General features: G+C 46.1%; 1 protein-coding gene across 1 annotated transcript in view; it reads right to left on the bottom strand.

Moving 5' to 3' along the window:
• MTURN (maturin, neural progenitor differentiation regulator homolog) overlaps nt 1–19,893 on the bottom strand; it is a 92,101-nt gene extending 72,208 nt beyond the window's left edge. The window contains exon 1 of the mRNA XM_069648755.1: nt 19,540–19,893. Within this exon, the coding sequence (XP_069504856.1) occupies nt 19,540–19,707 (168 nt within the window). The 5' untranslated portion in view covers nt 19,708–19,893. The remainder of the gene's footprint in view (nt 1–19,539) is intronic.
• Between the last annotated feature and the right edge of the window lie 623 nt (nt 19,894–20,516).

Genomic DNA, 20,516 nt, shown 5'->3' with positions numbered 1-20,516 from the left:
ACCTGTGATTCTGACTCTGCTCCCCTAGATTCATTATGAAACGTAGAAGATGAAATCAACCGCTATGGAAGGGTCTCTGGGTTTAAAAAAAACAACGCTAAATCAGAAACCCTGGGTTTAAATATCCTCTCGCATGAGAGAGAGGAGAGAGGATCTTCAGCAGAGGCTCCCCTGTACGTGGACTGCTAAAACTATTAAATACCTCAAGGTCAATTTGAGTAAAATCCGGGACATTTATGGCATCAAACCGGCCTTAGTGAGAAACATCAGGAATGACTTGGACCGATGGGGTGCCTGGGAGAGGTCCTGGTTTGGCAAAAAGGCGGTAGTCAAAATTAACATCCTCCCACGGTTTCTATATTTCAACTTATTTATTTATATTTAATATTTATAAAGCGCACAAGCAGCCCTAGGACATCGTGCCGCTGTTACAGTTGGTTTACTTAGTTGCATGAAGAAAGTAGAGTAGGACAAATTAATCACATTTAACAGATATTACATTAACATTTGCATGGTGACCTAGGCCAGAAGGTTCAATGGTTACAGGGGACGCAGGTCGTGTAACTTAGCTGTAAGGACTCAACATGGGCAGCATGGAGCACAGTGAAAACATTACATTTACAATGAAAGCAATAAGATGTATGGCTTAAGGGTTACAGGGGAAGCGGATATTGTAAATTAAGACATTTAGCAATACGATTATGATCCTTTCATTGAGTGAGGGAGCAGTAGGGCCGGGGTGGACAGACAGCGTGCTTATCTAGTTGAAAAGTTTTGTCTTGAGAGCTTTGTGGATGACAGCGTACGAAGTGTCATTCCTGAGAGCAGTGGGAAGCGCATTCCAATTTTTGGGTGCTGGGTATTGGAAACTAGCACTACCCGCCCGCCTTGGCTCTTTTGAAGGTGGGGACAGAGATAAGGTATGTGTGGGTCTAGAGGAGGTGGCAGGTAATATTTTTTCTGCTAGCTACCGGGGGGCTGAGAGGGAGAGGCACTTGTGTGTGATGGCCACGGTTTTGAATAGCATTTGCTCTTTCCCAGGCAGCCAGTGAGCATCCCTTTCTTGCCTGTGAGAGATGTTCTCTTTTGGGTAAGGGCACCGTTTTGCGTGACTTGTAATCTGTGGAGGTTTTTGGCAGATGTGCCCGTGAACAGGGCGTTGCAATAGTCCAGTTTGGCCCCAATGGTGGCCCTGGCTATTGAGAGGCAGTTTCTTGTGGACAAGTAGGGTTTGACAGCATTGATGATGTTGGTGGTAAGTGCTGATGAGGATGCAATGGCGCTGACTTGGTGTGTCATGGAGAGGGAGGAGTCAAGGAATACCCCTAGCGTTTTGACTGCTGATGACACTGTGATGATAGCGTTATCAATGTTAAAAGGTCTTGTATTGAGAAACCAGCTTGTAGAGAGTATTATTGGTACCGACCAAGAGGATTTCAGTTTTGTCCCCTTTGAGACACAATCCATTAGCTGCCATCCAACCCTATACGGCTACGTATATGTTGTAAAGTGTTGCTGCATCCTGTGGATAGGAGCCAGTGAGAGGGATAAGTACTTGAAGGCCGTCGGCATAGTTAGTGTAGGCTATGCCTCGATCATTAAAAGTCATTGAATAGAGGTGGGCTGAAATTGTTGGAGAGTTGGGGCAGAGCACGATGCTTGAGGAACACCACAGAGGATGGTGAAAGGTGCGACACAGGCCTGTTCCGAGAACACTCTCATAAGTCTCACCTTGAGGAAGGAGGAGATCCACAAGGTTGCTTCAGTGGAGAAGTAGGCAGCGTTCTTAAGTTGTTCGCATAGTGTATCGTGGTTAACTAAATCTAATGCCGCCGACAGATCTAGAAGCAGTAGTGGTGCTGGTTTGCCATTGTCGATTATCTCCCCTAGTTGAATCTTGAGGTCAAGAAAGGTGGATTCCGTTCCGTGGCCTGGGCGGAAACCAGATTGCCTCTTCCCCAATATGCAGTCTGTGTCTAAGAAGTGCTGGATTTGTGCAAAGGCAACTTTGTACAGAATATTTAGGAGGAATGGGACTGTAGTGATGGTGTTACGCTCGCCTGGTCTCTGCAGAGGCGTTGAGGCGCAGTTGCAGCCCTCCCGGGGATGAGGTCGCTCGGGTCCGACTTCGCCCTCTGCGCTTATGTGGTGACTGGTGGTAATAGGTGATGCTGCTCTGGACTGCTCCCGAGTGGAGAATAGGGGGCAGGAGTATGTCAGCTTGTGCGTCTGATCCCCTTCCAGAACCCAGATCTGGACAGAGTTCCTTCACTGGTCCCTTGCACATGGTAGGCCAGTGCTGCTGCAACTAAGCCACTATACTTCAGGTTAAGTGTTCCCGTTTGCCTTTCCTCGTCTGTTTTTGTTGCATTGCTGTCCGTTCCACTTTTGAGGTTTGCTCTTTTGCTTTGTTCCCTTGCAGGCGATGTTGCTGGCCCGGCAGAAGCTGAAGAGCTCGAAGTGGCAGCCGGAGGGAATGAGGAACAAAGCTGCAGCGGTACAGTAGCTGGTAAGTTTAAGGGGCGCACAGGGTTCAAATGAGGTGCGGCCCTAGGACGGATGTCCTCCTTCACAGGGTCTGAGTTTGTGGATGCGGAGTGCGGTGCTGCGGCGTCGGGATCAAGATCACTGTATGTCAGGAGATGAGTCTGCAGATGAAGCACCGGTTTCCTGGAGGTGAGTATGCAGGAGAACGCCTGGTTTCAAAAGGTAAGTAAACTAGTCCAAGCAGCGGTGAGCGCCACTTTTCACGCAAGTGCACACTAATGCGACGCACTGGCCTTAAGGATGGAGCAGCTTACATAGCTGAGCTTGTGAAGTCCCGCCCTCCAGGTTCAGCCTGCCTGCCACACCCTAGGAGTCAGCACATGAAGACCAGGCCTAGGGAGCCACACCTGATGAGTCAGCACATGTGGATGTTCTCTGGAATAAAGGCTTTCAGCTCCTGGAAGGTTCTTATAAAATAAAAGCACTCCTGCACTGAAATAAAGGGTTCCTGCTCACATCTCTATATGAGCCTGGCGCCAAAAGCGCCAGCACTGAGTCCAGCCAGGACCCCTGTTTACTTTTTTTTTTTTTTTTAAGAAGTGGGCTAACACGCCTCATTCAGGCAACCAGGAACCCTATTCGAGATGAAGGAAGCATTAATCAATGCTGTCACGAGTGGGGCTAAGGAGTCTGCGCACCCTTTAATGAGGTTGGATTGGCAGGAATCACCCTTGCAGGTGGAGGGTTTAATTTTCCGGATGATGGCCAGCACTTCTGTTTCTGTTACTTCTCTGAAAGAGTATTTCCATTTTTGCTTTCTTAACTGGTTGCTGGCGGAGCAGGAGCGCTAGCTGTGGTCAAGGCCTTGTGGTGGGCACTGATCTTGTCCTGCAAGAGCTCGATTTTATTAATCATTGCTGTTTGGACCTTTGTGCAAGATGCCAATACGTAGTGCATCTAATGCTGACAGGGCTGCGACTGTTAGAAGAATTTACTGTATACTCGCGTCAGTTAACAAAAAGCATAGATTCTCTGTCACCAGATAGCACCAAGAAGAGCAGAAGTGGACAATAGTGCTTCACCAGAAACTGCGAGCTCGCCAATACTGTAGTTCCTGCCTGGAGATGCAATATACGTGAGTAACTTTGTTCGTATATGGAGTGAGCCGTGCTTCAACGGACCATATTGTGTGGTCTATGCCACCCCGTTCGCGGTTGAGGTCAAAGAGTTGCAATATTGGACGTACACTTATGATGTCCAAATGGCTCCCCAATCAGATTCAGATTCGCTAAACACGCAGTGCACTTCTGAATAAAGATACCACCTCTGAATAAAGTTACTACCTCATTAGTTTGTTTAAACAGAAGCTCGACCGAAATCATGTGTTTTTCTTTTCAGGACAATGGTATAAAGTAATGGTTCTAGCATTGTGTAACATCAAAAAATATATGAGTATTGCATGGTTGCCTCAGTCTTCTGTTCACCTTAATGAACAGACGGTGCCACCCACTGATATTGGACAGTATAGGTGGCAGCAGTTATCAGTGCTGTACCATGGGATCAGGGTCAGCAGAGAGCGGGCGCCTGTTGCGTGATAACCCTATTCCGTATCATCAGGTTATTAGAGGTATTGTCTCTAGATGGTGTGCGCTTCCAGTGTTGTCCCTGGGTCATATTGCCATTGCTAAAATTGTGATTTTACCAAAATTACAGTACTACTTTTCTAATGGTGCAGTGTGGCCAGGGATGTGGTTTTTCCAAGGATGCTCAGATCGTTACTGATACAACTGGTGTGGTCCCCGAAGACGCCTAGAGTGAATTGGGAGGCCATGATGCAGCCATATGATAAGGGTGGATTAGATGGTCCTGATGTGGAGTTGTACTATTTATCTTCACAGGTGCAGTTTGCTATGTACCGGATGCCGGGCACCATATACTCCTTGCATGTGATAATTGAAAGGTTATTTGTTCAACCTTGTTCCCTGCAGGGCTATCTGGTTGCACTACAAGTTCAGGATAAGTGTTGGTTCGATCCGGTGGCCTGTATGGTTCACACGTGGCGTAGGTTGCTGAGGAGGTTTGTTTGTTTATTTAATAATGGGCACCAAACCCTAAGGTAGCTGGGCGCACTAGGACAAGATAACTTAAAGCTTAGTTACAGAGCATGTTAGATATGAACATACATACAAGGAATATATGGATACTAGCACCTCTGGTTACAATAAGGAGGCGGAGGCAACAAGCTCACATAGAATGTAGTACATATTGCAGGTCAGTCAGTGGCAGAAACAATGAGCTTGGTGGCGCTAGGAACAGGCTGAACATGGGGTTAAGAGTCATTTGATCATAGCCATTTGAGTACATTACGTCTGAATTTATGGTAGGGTTGTTACATTCTGAGATCAGATGGGAGTGTGTTCCAGCATTGCGCTGCTTTGACTGAGAAAATGGTTCCACCAGCTGTGGTTCGTTTAAATCTGGGAGTCTCTAGTGGGTGGGCATTAGCAGAACTCAGGCAGGAGTCAAATCTTCTATTTATTCTTTCAGCAAGGTATGGGGATGCTAGGTTGTTCGGGCATTTGGATGTGAGTGAGACTGTTTTAAGGAGGATCCTGTCGTTCATTTTTAGCCAGTGGGCTTCTTGTCTAAACCTAGAAATGTGCTCTCTGTTCGGTATATTCAAAGCTGTTCTTAACGCATGGTTTTGCACTCTTTGAATTTTATCTGTGACATATTTGTTGGCACCTGAATACAGGGCATTGCAATATACTAGTCTGGACATTATCAGAGTATTTCCCAGGGTAATGCAGCTAGCGGCAGAGAGGAATGGTCTGTAGACTCGGATCAGCTTACAAGTGTAGGCTGTTGTGGATGCGAGAGAGTTAACTTGTTTCTTAAAGGTAAGAGAGGAGTCAAGGTAGAATCCTAAGGTTTTCACAGAAGGCATTACCTTGATGAGATTGTTGTCAATATTGAAGGAGTCGTAGCTAGGGCTGAGTTTTTTAATGTTGGTTTTAGAGCCTCGGATCTGTATCTCAGCTTTATCATCATTCAGGCAGAGGCCGTGGGATGCCATCCATGCCTGAATGAGGAGGTATATCTTATTCACTAAGGCCGGGTCCTCAAGAAAGTTTCCTGAGAGGGGGATGAGGATCTGGGTGTCATCTGCATAATTTGGGTAGGTGACACCCAGTCTGTCCAACTTATCGAACAAAGGCTTAGTGAAAATGTTATACATAGTGGGTGAGACACATGATCCCTGTGGTATTCCGCAGGATATTTGAATCGGGTCGGCGGAATCTGATGGGGAGAAGACTCATTGTGCGGTTGGCTAGAAATGATTGGACCCAGGCTATGGCCTCTCCTGAGAAATGGGCTGCCGACCTAAGATGGTTGCATAAGACTGCATGATCCACCACCTGGAGAAGTAGCATAGCTGTTTTCCCGTTATCCTTCAGCTCGTCAATTTGGGTCTTAAGATCTAGCAAGGCTGTTTCCATGCCATGAAGAGGGTGGAAGCAAGATTGCCGTGTTCCTAGTAAGTGGTTGGCTTCCAAGTGTTCCTGAATTTGTAGGTAGGCTACTCCATCAATGATTTTAAGTAGAAAAGTGATAGTAGTAATGGGTCTATAATTAGTCGGGATGGCAGGGTCTAAGGTTTGTTTTTTAAGCAGGGGGAGTACCCAAGATTCTTTAAGATTGTTGGGCACTGAGTTGGTTTTGAAGGAGGCATTGATAAGCTTAAGATGAATGGGGCCAGGTCTCTAGCAGCATCCTTTATGATGTGGGCTGGGCAGCCATCACCCTTGCAGCTTGAAGGTTTTAAGAAGAGTATGATCTTCTCCATCTCTGGGATAGAAATATTTTTAAAATTGAATGGTGTGGCCGTTCTGTTCCCAGTGTGTTGGGGGGGGCGTGGGAGGTTGCTGCTCCGATGGGAGCAATGAGGCCTTTTTGTTAGCTATTTTAAGTTGGAGAGATGCAATTTTATTCAACAAGGCATTTTGTATGGCAGTGCACCATCGCTTGTCCTTTGGGACATGGTCTAGCGGGGGATTGGGGATTCCATTTCATGGAGGATGGTGAAAAGTTCTTTAGTGTTGGACTTAGCCTTAGAAATGTTCTTGTTAAATAGGTTCCTTTTACTATTAATTATTTCTTTTTTGTAGAATTTTGAAAGCATTAATAGGCTGTTGGGGGAACGTTTAGTTGCTGGTGTATAAAGGCTTGCATGATTTGTGGGAATGGTAGGAGGATGAGCCGAGTTCCGATTGTTAGGTCTGGTCACCTGTGCTTGCCTAGTTAGGAATTAATTAGTTTGGGTGGCATTCTGTAGAGGGCAGTTATTTAAGTTGATTTTTTTTGGTTCATAGAGAGACGGGTCAGTCTGGACCGAAGCCTCATTGTATCCTTAGGCGAGCATGTTTGAATAGTGGCAAGAGCCATTATGGCGAGGAGGCAGGGTATCAGTATGACAGACTGGGTCCTCTGGTTTTCATTCATATTCAGGGAGTTAACTGGGTTAGGGTAGCGCAGATGAGCTACTCAACGATCACAGAATGGGCTAGAGGTTATTGTCACAGGGTAGGCTAGGCGCACTTTCATCGGGTACATTAAGATTGCTTTCCACAGGGTAGGCTGAAACGATTTTCGCAGAGTAGGCTACAGGCATATTCACAGGTAGGCTGAGATCGGCATTAGCAAAGGGTGGGCCTGTCAATAATTCACAGGGTGGGCTGCCTCAGAGCAGTTATAGTGTCTTGGCATTGGTTAATCATTGTCTTGTCTGTTTGAAGTATGCAGACTAGGTAGGCTGAGAGTTAGAGACACCAGATAGTAATACAAGCAGAGTGGTTTGGCACATCTACTGTCATACGAGTACTGTACTAAGACATAACGGTAGCCGACCAGCATCGGTGAATACATTCTGTTAACAGTGACATGGCTAAGTAGTCTGGGTGAAAAGCAGAGTCGCAAGTGCAACAGTGTTGGCAGGTGTACCAGGCTAACTAGCGTGTGAGTACGCGCAGGTTAGGTCAATAATGGCATCACATGTGGCATACTGATATAGTGGCATGAACAAGGATAAGTTTAGTCTAGTGTGTTCTGGTGAGATATTAGCAAAGACAAATGTAGGTTTGGGTATGTTTTAAATTGGTCCTAAGAGTTATATAGACAAGTAAATGCGTAACCCGTAGTTAATAGCTGGGGTGAAGGGGAGGCTCACAGCAATGGCCCAGTGAGTGAAAGGGCTGATTTTGAAGACATTTGAGTTATGGTGAGACGAGGGTCTGCAACTAGAGATGCGGTTCCAATAAGTGTCAGGTGGGAGTGGGCCGTTTCCTCAACAGTAGTACTAAACTTCGTGAACGACGATGATGTACTTACATCTTTGGATACCCAGGTCACCAGCCGAGGGCGAAGAGTGGCAGGGTTCTCGGCCCACGGCTCCTACGGCCCGGACAGGTGTGGGCCTTGGTCTTAAGGGGCCTTCGTCGTGAAGGGCACGGCTAGCGCCTTACGGTTTAGCGCAGCGGCCTATCAGCATGATGGCAAGTAGTTGCTTAGCAACATTGGTAAACAAGTAACAAAAAATGCAGCGGCCATGTTAGAAAGAGGTCGGGCCGGCGATCAGCTGGGTTACTGGCTCCACGTGTCCAATGGCTGCGTATTGATTGTCCGTACGTGCCGGGTCTCTCAGCTTGGAGGATAGCGACCCTGCAACCTTTGTGCAATTAAACTATTGTGTCGCAGTGGGAGGAGATAGGAATTCAGTTAATGTGCCATTCTACCTGGAGTGGGCTTTTGCAACAGAAGAACAGTTTGTGGCTTGATTGGGGCCGGGTTTCTCTGAGTTGTTCCAGTATGTCTGGAATGGCGTGGCTTTTCGTGCATGGCCCCCGGTTTAAGTGCGGCAGATAGTCGTGGTATTCTATCTCTCATTTATCGATTGGTACAGCAAGGGATGCCTACGTCGAGGTGATCATGCAGATGTAAGTAGGAAGAGGTTCATGGTGCAATAATCAGTGATCGGCAGGGGAATCAACTGTGTTGGACTACACAAGCCTGTGCTGTTAGTACAAGATTTAAAATGATTCAGTTCAGGGCACTGGATCGGCATATCCATCCCTGGCTAGGCATCAGTTGTTGCACAAAAAACGGGAGGTAACTGCAGTGTTCGCCGAGTGCAGCATCATTTATTCATTAACTTTATTTATTTGCTGTGTGTACTGCATGTTTGGAGGGCTACCGGGATTGTCTAAGCGGGATAAAAAAAAACTTCTATGCTGGGAATGATACTGACTCGGCGCGGTAAGTCCTGGTTGAATGCAATGACTTGGTGTTGTGATTTTGAACATGACTATTGTTCCATGGGCTCATTTTGTGCTTTCCTGAAGCGAAAGATACGGCCTCAGACGAGGATACTGTTCCAGCGGAGTAAGCTAGGTACCATGTGGATGTATTTATTATCTGTATGTGTGCTTTGCTAGGGAGGTTAGTGTGTGGTTCACTCCTATGGTTTGTTTTTCTGGCTCAGCTGCAATATTTTATGCATTTTTTTTATATATATCGTGACCATCTAACAGATATGTCTTTAAATTGACTCTGTGGAAATATGATGTTGTTACAGTTCTTGTTCCCAGATGTCTTATCTGTTTTTGGTTGATTTGCTAATTGTACTGATTTTGACATGAACCGTATAAATATATATATTTTTTAATTTAAAAAGAAAAAGAAAGACTCAGCCACCCTGTCTGCTCTATTCACTAGAATTTCTCAGTACTTCCTCAGTAACGTACACACAAACGCTCTTCTACTCGCCATATCTTTCGTACCCATTGAAAAGCCCATTGACCCACGAAGACTCCCAATAAGGGTAAAACCAGGTCTTTGTTTCAGGTAAAGGCAGCTGGTGGCAAGTGAGCTGTGGCTTGTTGGCAGTGGCCTCTGTGCAGTGATTAGGAAAGTGGATGACTGCGTGAGGCGTAAACGATTTGGATTGCTTACTCTGGGATGGGCGATGGATGATCGGCTACTCAGCCTGGGTAAATCCCTCAAGAATGCCAACACGTCATGCAGAACTTGAACATCAACAGAACTGCAGTTTAGCAATGTGCAGTGAGTGGAGTACTTTGCTAGTTCTTATAAGAAATCAGTGATCCAAGTAAGTGGCTACGAAGTCCTATACTCTTTACTCCTTAAAAATGTGCTGGTACACATTTGTTCCACCTGCCTTACTGAAATTAAGCATTCCAGAGACTCGAAGGAAATATCCGCCGTGATGCGTGGCTTGGGCACCTCGCGGAAAATAGCTGGCTAATGTGGGGACTCATGCAAGCATATCAGAGAGAAATCAGCAACTAATGTCAATGGAAATGCGAAAGGGAAGCAAAAACAAAAAAAGAAAAGAAAAAAAAAATGGAGATGTGTCTGATTCTTATATCTCACAATGAAAAATAACTGCTCATCTTAAACCAACAACATCCAAAGCTCCTTGGCAGAGGGGGGGGGGGGGGGTGCACTGTCCGAAGCCGATAAAAATGGCTGCATGAGTGAGGAGCTCCGCACATACTAAATGCTGCATCCGATATCCTAAATTCAGAAAATACAGCCTGAAAATAATAAGCACTCCTGCAATAGCTGGTCAAATCTTGAGTAAAATACTGCTGCGGATTACCTGTTTCGAACACTTGTGCAGCTGACCTGGTCTGGGGCGACGGTGCAGTCTGCGTGCCAATTCCGGAAGATCCTGCCTGGATGGTTTGTGCACCACGCGAAACTCAGCGGACCGCACCTGTAGGTGTCGACAAGGAGAGATGACTTGTGTTTCCCCCGCAAACTCCTTCTCTCCTGGGTCCGGAGGATCTGGGCAGTCATCACCGCCAAGGTTGCTGCTCCTACCCTACAGCCGTGAAAGGTATGTGATCACGCCTGCCTGTGAGCGATGTGTGCCTCGTGTGGGTCGAGGCACGGGGGGGGGCTACATTCTGAGGGGCAGGAGCGGGCTGTGGGGGGGGGAGGGGGAAATCACATTACACCCCTCATACCGGAGCCCTGCAATAATCTGAAGCGGTTATCGGAAACTCTGGCAGTACTCCGACGGAGCCTTAAAGCAAGTAACCGATTTCAATACAACAAGGTCCCGGCTTAAAGAGGAGGGAAACTGACATACATTTGCTGCCCTTTATATAACCTAATAGCTAGATATAACCTAAATGATATAACCTAAACAGGCACATATTGGTACGCACAGCATAAGACCTCATTTGCAGCCTGAATACCGGGGGTGGAGATGACAAGTGGCACAAAAGGCACCAAAAAGGGCCCCATGGGCACCTTAACAAATGCGCACATCACGGAGGAAGCTGATCTGAGCCAACAGGATACCCCTGCAGCGAGTCAGGCCCAGGCAGAAAAGAATATATACACATACATGTCAGCACTGAAGGCCAGACATAGGAGCCGACCTACAGAAAGTAAAGACAACGGTCACGGAGGCAAAGACCAGGGTGAGCGCCCGCGCATGGAAAGGACATTGAGGCCCTAGAGAAGAGTTTAAAAGCTGTGCGCATCAAATGTGACGACTTGGAGCCTAGGTCACGGCGTAACAACATACAGGTGGTTAGCATGGCCGAGAGTTCCAAAAATGTACCAATGGAAGTGTTCCTGGAGGAGGCACTTGCACAATGCTCCGACGCACAGTTCTCTACCAATTTCTCGTGGAGAGGGCTCAGATCTCTGGCCCCGTCTCCCAAGCTAGGGGCTCCGCCACGCACTATCATCGCCCGTCTACTGAACTATTGTGACCGAGGTCTGATACTTGGGTGCCGGGCGGAAAAGGCACCCTGAACTACGATTTCGCCAGAGTACACATTTATCCCGACTTCTCCAAAGGAGCGCAGGCGGCCCGGCGAACCTACGAGCATATCAAAAAGCGCTCAGAGACAGAAAGATACACTATGCCATGATGTTCCCAGCTAAGCTGCGTGTACTGCACACAGGCAGATTCCACTTCTTTGAAAGGCCCTGGCATACATCGAACAAAACATTCAGAAACGACCAGGTAGCAACTGATACTTGGTGCTATCCATCACACCAGCGCAGCGCTCACAGTTGGTGGGCCTACATAGGCATACTCCCGAGAGGTCCTCTCATTCTGCTTGAGCCACACTGTGCGGCTCATAATGGTTAAAGAGTACATTTTTTTATGGAATGTTATAGTTTATTACAAACTATTCATTCATTTTTTTTTTACATAAAATATTTTTAGTATTGATTATTCATACAAAACAAAATTCAGTCATTAAAACAAACATCTCCATAAATTAGTCCAGTTATTCTTTCTTATTTTCCAGATATATTTTCCTTAATTGCGTTCCAAAATTGGTTGACCCGGATTGTGAGCGGTCTGTCATTTCCAGATATAATTAGGTCTGGTTGCGGGGCAATCTACTGTCGCTGGCGCATGGAACATTACGGGCGATGAGAACGAACTACAGCGCACTGAGCTTAATCTGCGCTCCCTGGAAAAAGCACATGAGTAATTCAAGAGACTGGCAGACTAGGAAATATTATACACTAATTTACCCGGCAAGGGCCAGGAGATACGGGGAGGGTGGGCAAGGCTAGCAAGACATTCGCCAAATTAATTAAAGCAGAACACAACGTCAAACTAATTACTAGTATCATCAGCGGGGATGGGACAACACAGAGGTCCGGGTGATTAACAACGTCTTCTTTGAACTTTACTCATCCCTATACACAAACTCGGACCAGGTATCCACACACGAGCTAGATAAATACATGGATTCGATTCCGCTTCCCAAACTTGAACAAGAGACCAGAGAATTACTGGAACTCCCCCTAACACTTGAGGAGATTGGGTAGGCGATAAAAGATCTTACGGCTGGGAAGGCTCCCGGACCAGATGGTCTCCTGTTAGACCTCTACAAGTGCTACATGTCAGAACTGGCCCCCAAACTATTGACGGTATAGGAGGAAGCAGTGTCTACCGGAACACTCCCCCTGTTCATGAGGGATGCTGTTGTACTCAAAACAAACCCCCACGCAAGGCTGCATCCTATCGCCCTTTATCGCTGATAAACACTGACACTGTATTCACCAAGGCCATTGCGAACACTTTTACCCCACACGACCCATGCTACACCCCCACCAATCGGGATTCATCCCCACTAGGTCCACTTCTCTAAACATACGCATGCGCTAATTGCCATAATCTCCCAACTAGACCCCAAGTCCAAAGTGACAGCGATTTCCCCTCGATGCTGAAAAAGCGTTTGATTCAGTATTGTGGCAGTACATGTACGCAGTGCTAGGACGGCTTGGGTTCGGACCCCGGTTCTTAGGTTTTATACAACTCTTATATAAGGACCCAAGTGCCAGAATCCAAACAAACCACACCCCTTCAACCGGATTCAAACTACACAGAGGCACACGCCAGGGTTGACCATTGTCCCCTCTTACCTTTGCTCTCACTGTAGAAGGCATGGGAGCATTAATACAGCAGAGGAACACATGTCGGTGTCCGGATACGTGGCCCCCCTCAATTGATATCGTTATACGCAGATGATACCCTGTTATATATTAGAGACCAGGAAAGCAACCCATCCTCGGTAATATCAGACATAGGAATTTGCCAAATATTCCGGATACAGAGTCAACCCGGCCAAATCTGAAATTAGCCCACTGAAATAGGGGACTGTACAGACGGTCACCATGGCAGATTTTAGATGGTCCCCATGCTACTCTCGTTATTTGGGGTTTATAGAGGCCACTAACCGACACAATCTAAACACAGCCAACTATGAATCATACATCTCGCCGTTTGAAACCAAACTTAAAATTTGGAACAAACTACGGATCTAGGTGTATGGCTGTATAGCCTTGCTGAAAATGGAAGTGGTACGTAGCATTCCAATTTGGCCAGATAAAACCATTTTTGCTAGGCTGCGGTCGATAGCATCCAACTTTGTCTGTGAGCCGATGGGAGGGCGGTGAGAATGAGCTGGGCTAAATTGTGCAAAGGTATGACACAGGCGGGCTCGCCGCCCCAGATTTTGAACTATACTACAATGCTGCACAAGCACAATTTGCACAATATTGGTTTAACAACACTGAAAAATGCACCCACATACAGGTGGAGAAATATGCAGCCTCTCCCACAGACATACACTACATGATTTTTACTAGCACTTATGGCAAGATTACGGAGGTTGTTCCAGACTATTTCAGAGGGTGGGTAGCACAGACCCATATAGTGCCACATCTCCCCTACGGCATTAGCCCAATATTGCCCTCATGTTTAACACAACACTACTAAGAGCTTGGGATCCCCAAAAGCAGCTGACTGTGGGGTACATGTTTCCTACCGGGACATTCGTAACATTGGACGAGGTACAGGAAAAAAATAGGGCGTGGCCCATCAGCACATTGCAATAACATCGGTTGAAAGCTACGTTTAGGCACAGATGGCCCTCATTCCAGTCGGAACAGACTGCCCATCCGTTCACATTGGTTATGATAAACCAGGACGGGGTCAAAGATGTCACATCCGTGTTGTATAGACTGACACAGTCCCACTCCCCCATCAGTAAATGTAATGAAATCCAAATAGACGATATGCAATGGTCACGATATTGCCAATTCACCAAAATAGTCTCCCTTAACGCAAACCTCAGATTGATTAAATGCAAAATCCTGAATCACCTACACTTCACCCCCAAGAAAATGGCGAAATTTGACCAGAAGATACCGGCACTCTGCCCAAAGTGGAAAGTGCCAGATGCCAACTCATTCCACGTGTACTAGGATTGCCCAGCCATTTTCCAGTACTGGCTGGGGGTGGCTGACTATTAGCAATATACTGGACATTCCCGCCACTCCATTGAAATATCTTATAGGCGACACTGGAACAGTATCCATCAAGACACGCAGGTTGTTCAGTTGCGGGTGCAGTCGCTAAACGAAATATCCTTAGAAACTGGAAGGCGAGCGTGGCCCCTACAGTTCAGGCATGGATTAAAGACCAGACATATATCAATGAATGTGAGGAAAGCTACTTCTCATATGTTGGGGCCACCAACAGACCCAAAGACATATGGGCTCCATTTCACTGCTACCTATCGTGCAGACAAGATGGGCCCTTGACGGATGTTTGGGCCAATGGGATAAATGAACAGTGAAGTTGCAACCTACATGGGGTGTGGGGGCGGGGGGTGTGTGTGTTTATAAAGTATGCATTAACATGTTGTAACCGTCAGGAAAAATTGTGTTTTTTTTTCTCAAAAAGAAGCAGTTTACATAGCGGAAGAAGAAAATGCTGCACTAACACCTCATACTGACTCCTCCTTCCGAGCACCAATATGTGTCTCTTTACAAAGAGTCTTTGGGGTGCTAGAATGCAACTGCTTCCCAGCAAATATATTTGATTCAGAGAATACAATTAGGTGCATTCCGAATAATACTTCAAACCTTCTCAAATCTCCAAACATAGCTGAAAAAGGTCTATGCATCCTCAACTGTAAATGAGATTTCTTTTGGCTCAACGGACTTAAGGAGATGAGCATGAAGACTCTGAATTACTTATAATATTGAAAGTACTATTTTCACTCTGTAACAATACGGATAAAGAACAACAGATCAGCAAAACGGGTCTAGTAAAACTGGTGTATGGGGTGACCTCAATAGATCAGAATATGGAGGCTGCAGCAAACGAGCAATTGGAAGAAGACTCAATATTATTGGAGGAAGGACTTCTAGAACAAGAGTGTCATAATTGCTTCAATTGTAGATTGTCTTGCAAATGCATGCCTTCATACTCCTATTGAAAGGGCAGTAGCAGAGCATACTCATCTAAATGTAGATACTCGTCCAGCAATTGTTGTCACACAATCACAAGGAAGTGAAAACAATTGAGCTTGATAAGCAAGGGAGGAGTGGTAAATAGCATAGATGTACAGCTAACAATATGAACAAAAGCAAAGGGACTGCCTTAGACTCCAATTAATAAACAAATGAACAAGGGCCAAAAGCAATCCTTGGCTGTAACATCGCCCTTTTTCTCCATTGGTGTGCCTATTCTAATCCTTTTGACCCTTTAGCTATAGGTGCATCTACTAACGCACAACGGCCTTTAATGGGTTCCCCATTCAAGAGCCTTTTTCCACTTTGTATGAATCTCTGCGCTTTAAATCTCATTCTAAGTTGCACAATGTGCTCCCATATTACGTTCAAACAATCTTCATTATATTGCTACATGTCTGAAAATCTAAAATGTATCACACAGACACAGAATAATACTAAAGTAAGCTTTTAAAACCTCAATTAACTATCCTAGATACATGAAGAACTGCAACATTGCATCAATCTTTAACAATAATGTGGTGGGCGCAACTTGAATCTCTCCTTTCTATTAAGATAAAATCTATCTACCCCAACAGGCCTATAGTAAAACCTCAAGTAGGCAGGCCGGACCTTTGGCTAGTTCCCACAGTGCATATTGTACACAAAGTGAACCAACTGGCGGAACCTAGGAGAGAGTGTCAACGCTTGATAAATGGAGAACCTATGGAGGGAAAGGTGTTTGAACTGGCTAATCACTGTACCAGGTACAGTTTGGCTTGGGCTCCCAGCACGCATTTAGTAGAAATAGCTGTCTCCAAGCTGGAATATGGAAGGGGCGGACAAACATATATGCAGTCGGGTGAAAGTAGTAGAACGTATTGCTAGTAAATCACTGTAAAATTATCCAATCGATTAATTGTTTTCCTAATCTTCATTAACAATGAAAGACATTGCAATGCTAGAGAACCCAGACTCTGAAAGGAGACAAACTGGTATATAGTAGAATTTATATCACACAGGAGGCTCTGAAACAGTGAATATCGTGCAGTATATTAAACAGATCCTAATGGAATGGTCATATATTAATCCAGATGGTCAATTATAGCAGGAGATTTTAAATTTAAACATGGTGGTTTCATGAGTAGAAATCAGAATATGGCCTTGCAATATAACTTACGAAAAAATAGATATGGTATGGCTGCTTTAGAGACAGGTGGTGATGAATATAGTGATTTATTGCAACCTTTTTTGGGGAAATGTGTTTTGAGAATAGAAAGGGTACACTGGGTCAATCGGACATGTGTATTCCTGGATGGACTATATTCTTTTATTTGGGTCATTATTCAATTATGTATCGGATTTCCAATTTACACCTAATAATGTGAGTGACCATGAGGTGATTAAATGTACATTCAATTACACAGTACTGGATGGTATTTCACCCAATATTTTTCGGGGTAAGTATAAACTTAATAGTTCAGGTAATAGGATGATGTGCACATATTGGCATTCTCCACTTTTCCATGGAGGACATTATAAACATTATACATAAATCGAAGGCGTCACGGGGACCTGATGGGATAGCCAATGTTGTCATCAAGAAAGATCTCCAAAGTTGTGGGCAAATATAAAGAATGTTCAAATATATAGTGTCAACCGGCAGGATACCAGATAGTTGGAACAAATATATTCTTTTACCAATAGTTAAAAGGGTGCACGGGAACGTCCGTCAAAATAACGCCTTTATTCAAAAAATGCTATCATCTTAGAAAAGATATTTGGATAAAACATTGTAAGATACTCAAAAAATAATTTGAAAAGGGTTAAGTACTCCGTCGAATCTATGGTGCTTACTATATTTGATTTGATTAGAATGGCATTAAAAACAAAGGATAGTTGTTTGTACACTTGCTACGTTGACTATACAGGAGAAATTGACACAGTAAAAAGCCAAAAACTGTGGGACAAGTTGGAGCGATGGGGGTCTGGATCTATCCATTTTACACTTCATTAAACTGCTATCGACTCACCCACTTGGAGACAAACTCCTATCTAGGCTTCCCCGAGTTTGCTGAGGCCTTAGACCACACCACGCAGTAACATTATTTGATCAGTGGTGAGTCTGGGAAAGTTACAAGACGGTCCTGGGGGAGGGAGGTGGGGAACGATCTCTCTCGCCATGGCACAACATGCACTGGTATTAAGTGAGGCCGAAACAGCCTCTGAGAGAGCAGAATCAGCCCTGGTGGCTGACGACTCCCCGGAGGCACAGCTTAAGCTATGGACTCCCAAAAGTAGCAACAACACTAAGCAGGCACATTGGTATAGCCACAACAGCAAGGCATTGGGAGCTAATTTGCATACCCACAATGCCTTGCTATTGTGGCTCAGAACAGGAGATGAACTCCCAGCGATGGCAATTGGATGGCATGGAATGTGTGACTCGGCTCATATGGACTTTCTCACATATATTTGTCATTTACTCACAAAATCAAAATAACTCAGAAAGGCACAGGAATACTTATCCGGGCACGACACCTAGCACATCCTCTGGTTAATTTCATTAAGGACCCAACCCTTAGCTAGCCGTGGGAGATATTTCAGCAGTGTTAATATTGAGAGCAAAGATCTTCCAAAAAAAGGAAGGTGTAACACAATGGCACACCAATTATGATCAGCGATTCATTCTCTGTGAGTGTTAGTCCTGCTTAAACAAAACGCATCACTGGTCCCAGGCTTTAAAGGTCAGCGTCACCACTCATGCAACATCTGCGCCGGTGTACACCGAGGGGGCCTGATTCTTAACTTGGTGCAGTGAACGTGCTAAAGAGCATGATTCACTGCGTCAAATCAGGATGCCCAGGCTCCACCAGTATTCTCAAGTGGGCCTTGGCGTCCTCCTAGTGCACAACAGTGCATCTTCAGCATTGGGCCTGTTTTTGTCTTAACAAGTGCAATCCTGAAATCTCTGCAGCATTTTTGGAAAATAACGAGATATTTGTTATTTTACAAAACTGCTGCAGAGAACAAGGGTGGATATGAGCACTTTCATGTACACCAAAGTAAGCAGCTTCAACGTTGCAGGATACATGGTTGAAGCTGCTTACTTTGGTGTATATGAACAGTTCATATACACCCTGCACTGCAACAAAACTCCTCCAGAATAATGGCACCAAAATGGGAACGTATACGTGCACCACTTTAGTGAGCATATAAAACTGGAGGAGTGCCACAAGAATACCAGTCAAAAGAGGCAGGTAACGAATGTTGCGTTTGCTAGGTTGGTTTCAAACCCATCCTAGCAACCGCCACATGTATTCCGAAAGTTGCGCATTCCTACCAACTTCAGAATAGGTCTTAAGTCAACCTTTTTGGTACTTAACACCAGTTGAGAATCGGGCCCTGAGGATGTTTCTAGCTAAGAACTAATTTGCCGTTTCTCCTTGATTTATTATTTTGGTGGGCGTGTTATAATTCAAGCTAACTCTTCGAGGGCAGCATTAAAAACGAACAATTATGCCTGACCGTTCGGAATTTTAAAAAAAAGCCAGTTGAGTCCGATCATGCTTTTGTTTGAACTGATGTCATTCTTGAAAGAGTACTTTGAAGCGTGGATATTTCGCTGGAAAATTAAGCGAGGTCACTCAGGCATCTGAACAGATCCGTTTCACTTCAATCCACAACGCCCTCTGCAAGATCTGAGCAAACGACATTACATGAAGGGTTCTGACGACTTCCATTTCAGACTCACTGCGAACTGGAGGAGGGGTGAGGCTAGCAGAGCATCGGAAAGAAGTAGCAAGCACCAGCGGGGACCTGACCCAACAGGCCCTGCACCAGCAGCAGATATGCTGCAATGAGTCAGGCCCCAGTCACTTCAGCCTTCGCCAGTATTCTAATCCCATCCAGCTCGTTAAAAAAAAACGCAGCCATTGTCAACACCCTAAACGAAGGCCCTACCTCAAAGGAACAAGCGACGATGATGTAACCCCCCCACCCCGCCCGACGCAATCCAGGAGCTGCCGCCCCCCCAATCGAGGTGAAGGCTAAACGACCCCCTCTTTCAACGTATGCCCCCTGCCTCCCCTCCCTCAAACACTGCATGTCACAGCCCCTATGCCCGGCAGTGAAAAACGATGACGCCTCCTCAACCCCACCTTCCCCACGAACAGTGTGGCCGGCACTCACGAAGGTATCTCCGCCGCCGCCGCCCGTGTCCGGGCACAGCACGTAGAACGAAACTCCGGGATCGGCGTAGAAATCCATGCGCCGCTCCGTCTCCTCGGCGGCGATGAGCTGGAAGGGGGTGCCAGAGCACCAGGCGTCCGCCGCGTCGGACAGCTGCTGGAAGTCCATTGTCGGTGGGATGGGTACGGGGGGCCTTCAGCAGTCGCACCGCATCACTGACCGTTACACACGGCCGCTTGTTTACATTCCGAGGCCTGGGGCTCTGTGCGCGCGCGCGCACCCGCGCTCTCTGACAGCCGAGCGGCACTCTCGCGCGGACTGCGGAGCTGGCCAGCGACACAGAAAAGGGGCTCTGAGAGCTGGCCGGCGAAACAGAAAACAGACTGCCACAGAACGTGCCAGCACTGAATGCCCTGACTGCCTGGTGGATTAAACTCTGGAGTCATTGCTTTCAGTAGCCAGCAAATCTGTTCCAGCTGAAAATGGGCCTCCTTGGTGCCACTCTGAGTTGTAGCAGTGAGGGGTGGGAGAGACTTGTTATGGAAGCCAGCTATTGGCATGTTGTGATTAACTTTGCATGCATCTGGAGCAAGTGACTAGAATCTTGAGACGGAATGCAGGGCTTATAATGTTTATCTATGAGTGTGTTCCAGGTTTCTCAGTTGCAAGGATGTAAGCCCTGAGAGAGGATGCCGGTGGGTGTCCTATGTCCCCTTTTACTTACCTGACTCCAAGAACTGTATTTGACGTACCTGAACTTAAGTAAATAACTCAACAGTTCACTGGAGTGTCAGAGTCATTTATGGCCAGACCCTGAATTCAACACTGGCGACGAGGATGAAGCTGGCTGTGCTGGGGGGACAGCACCAAAGAGAGACACCCACCGCCCTCCTAAGAGAAGTGATTCTCTCTCAGGTAAGAGCGCTGGATGGCTGTGAGGCGCTGCAGGCGCAGTGAGGGCAAGCGTGGCCCAGACA

This window comes from Ambystoma mexicanum, chromosome 2q, assembly GCF_040938575.1.
Source record: "Ambystoma mexicanum isolate Mex_15411 chromosome 2q, UKY_AmexF1_1, whole genome shotgun sequence".
NCBI classification, from domain to species: domain Eukaryota; kingdom Metazoa; phylum Chordata; class Amphibia; order Caudata; family Ambystomatidae; genus Ambystoma; species Ambystoma mexicanum.
This window is presented reverse-complemented; position numbering and strand designations above follow the sequence as displayed.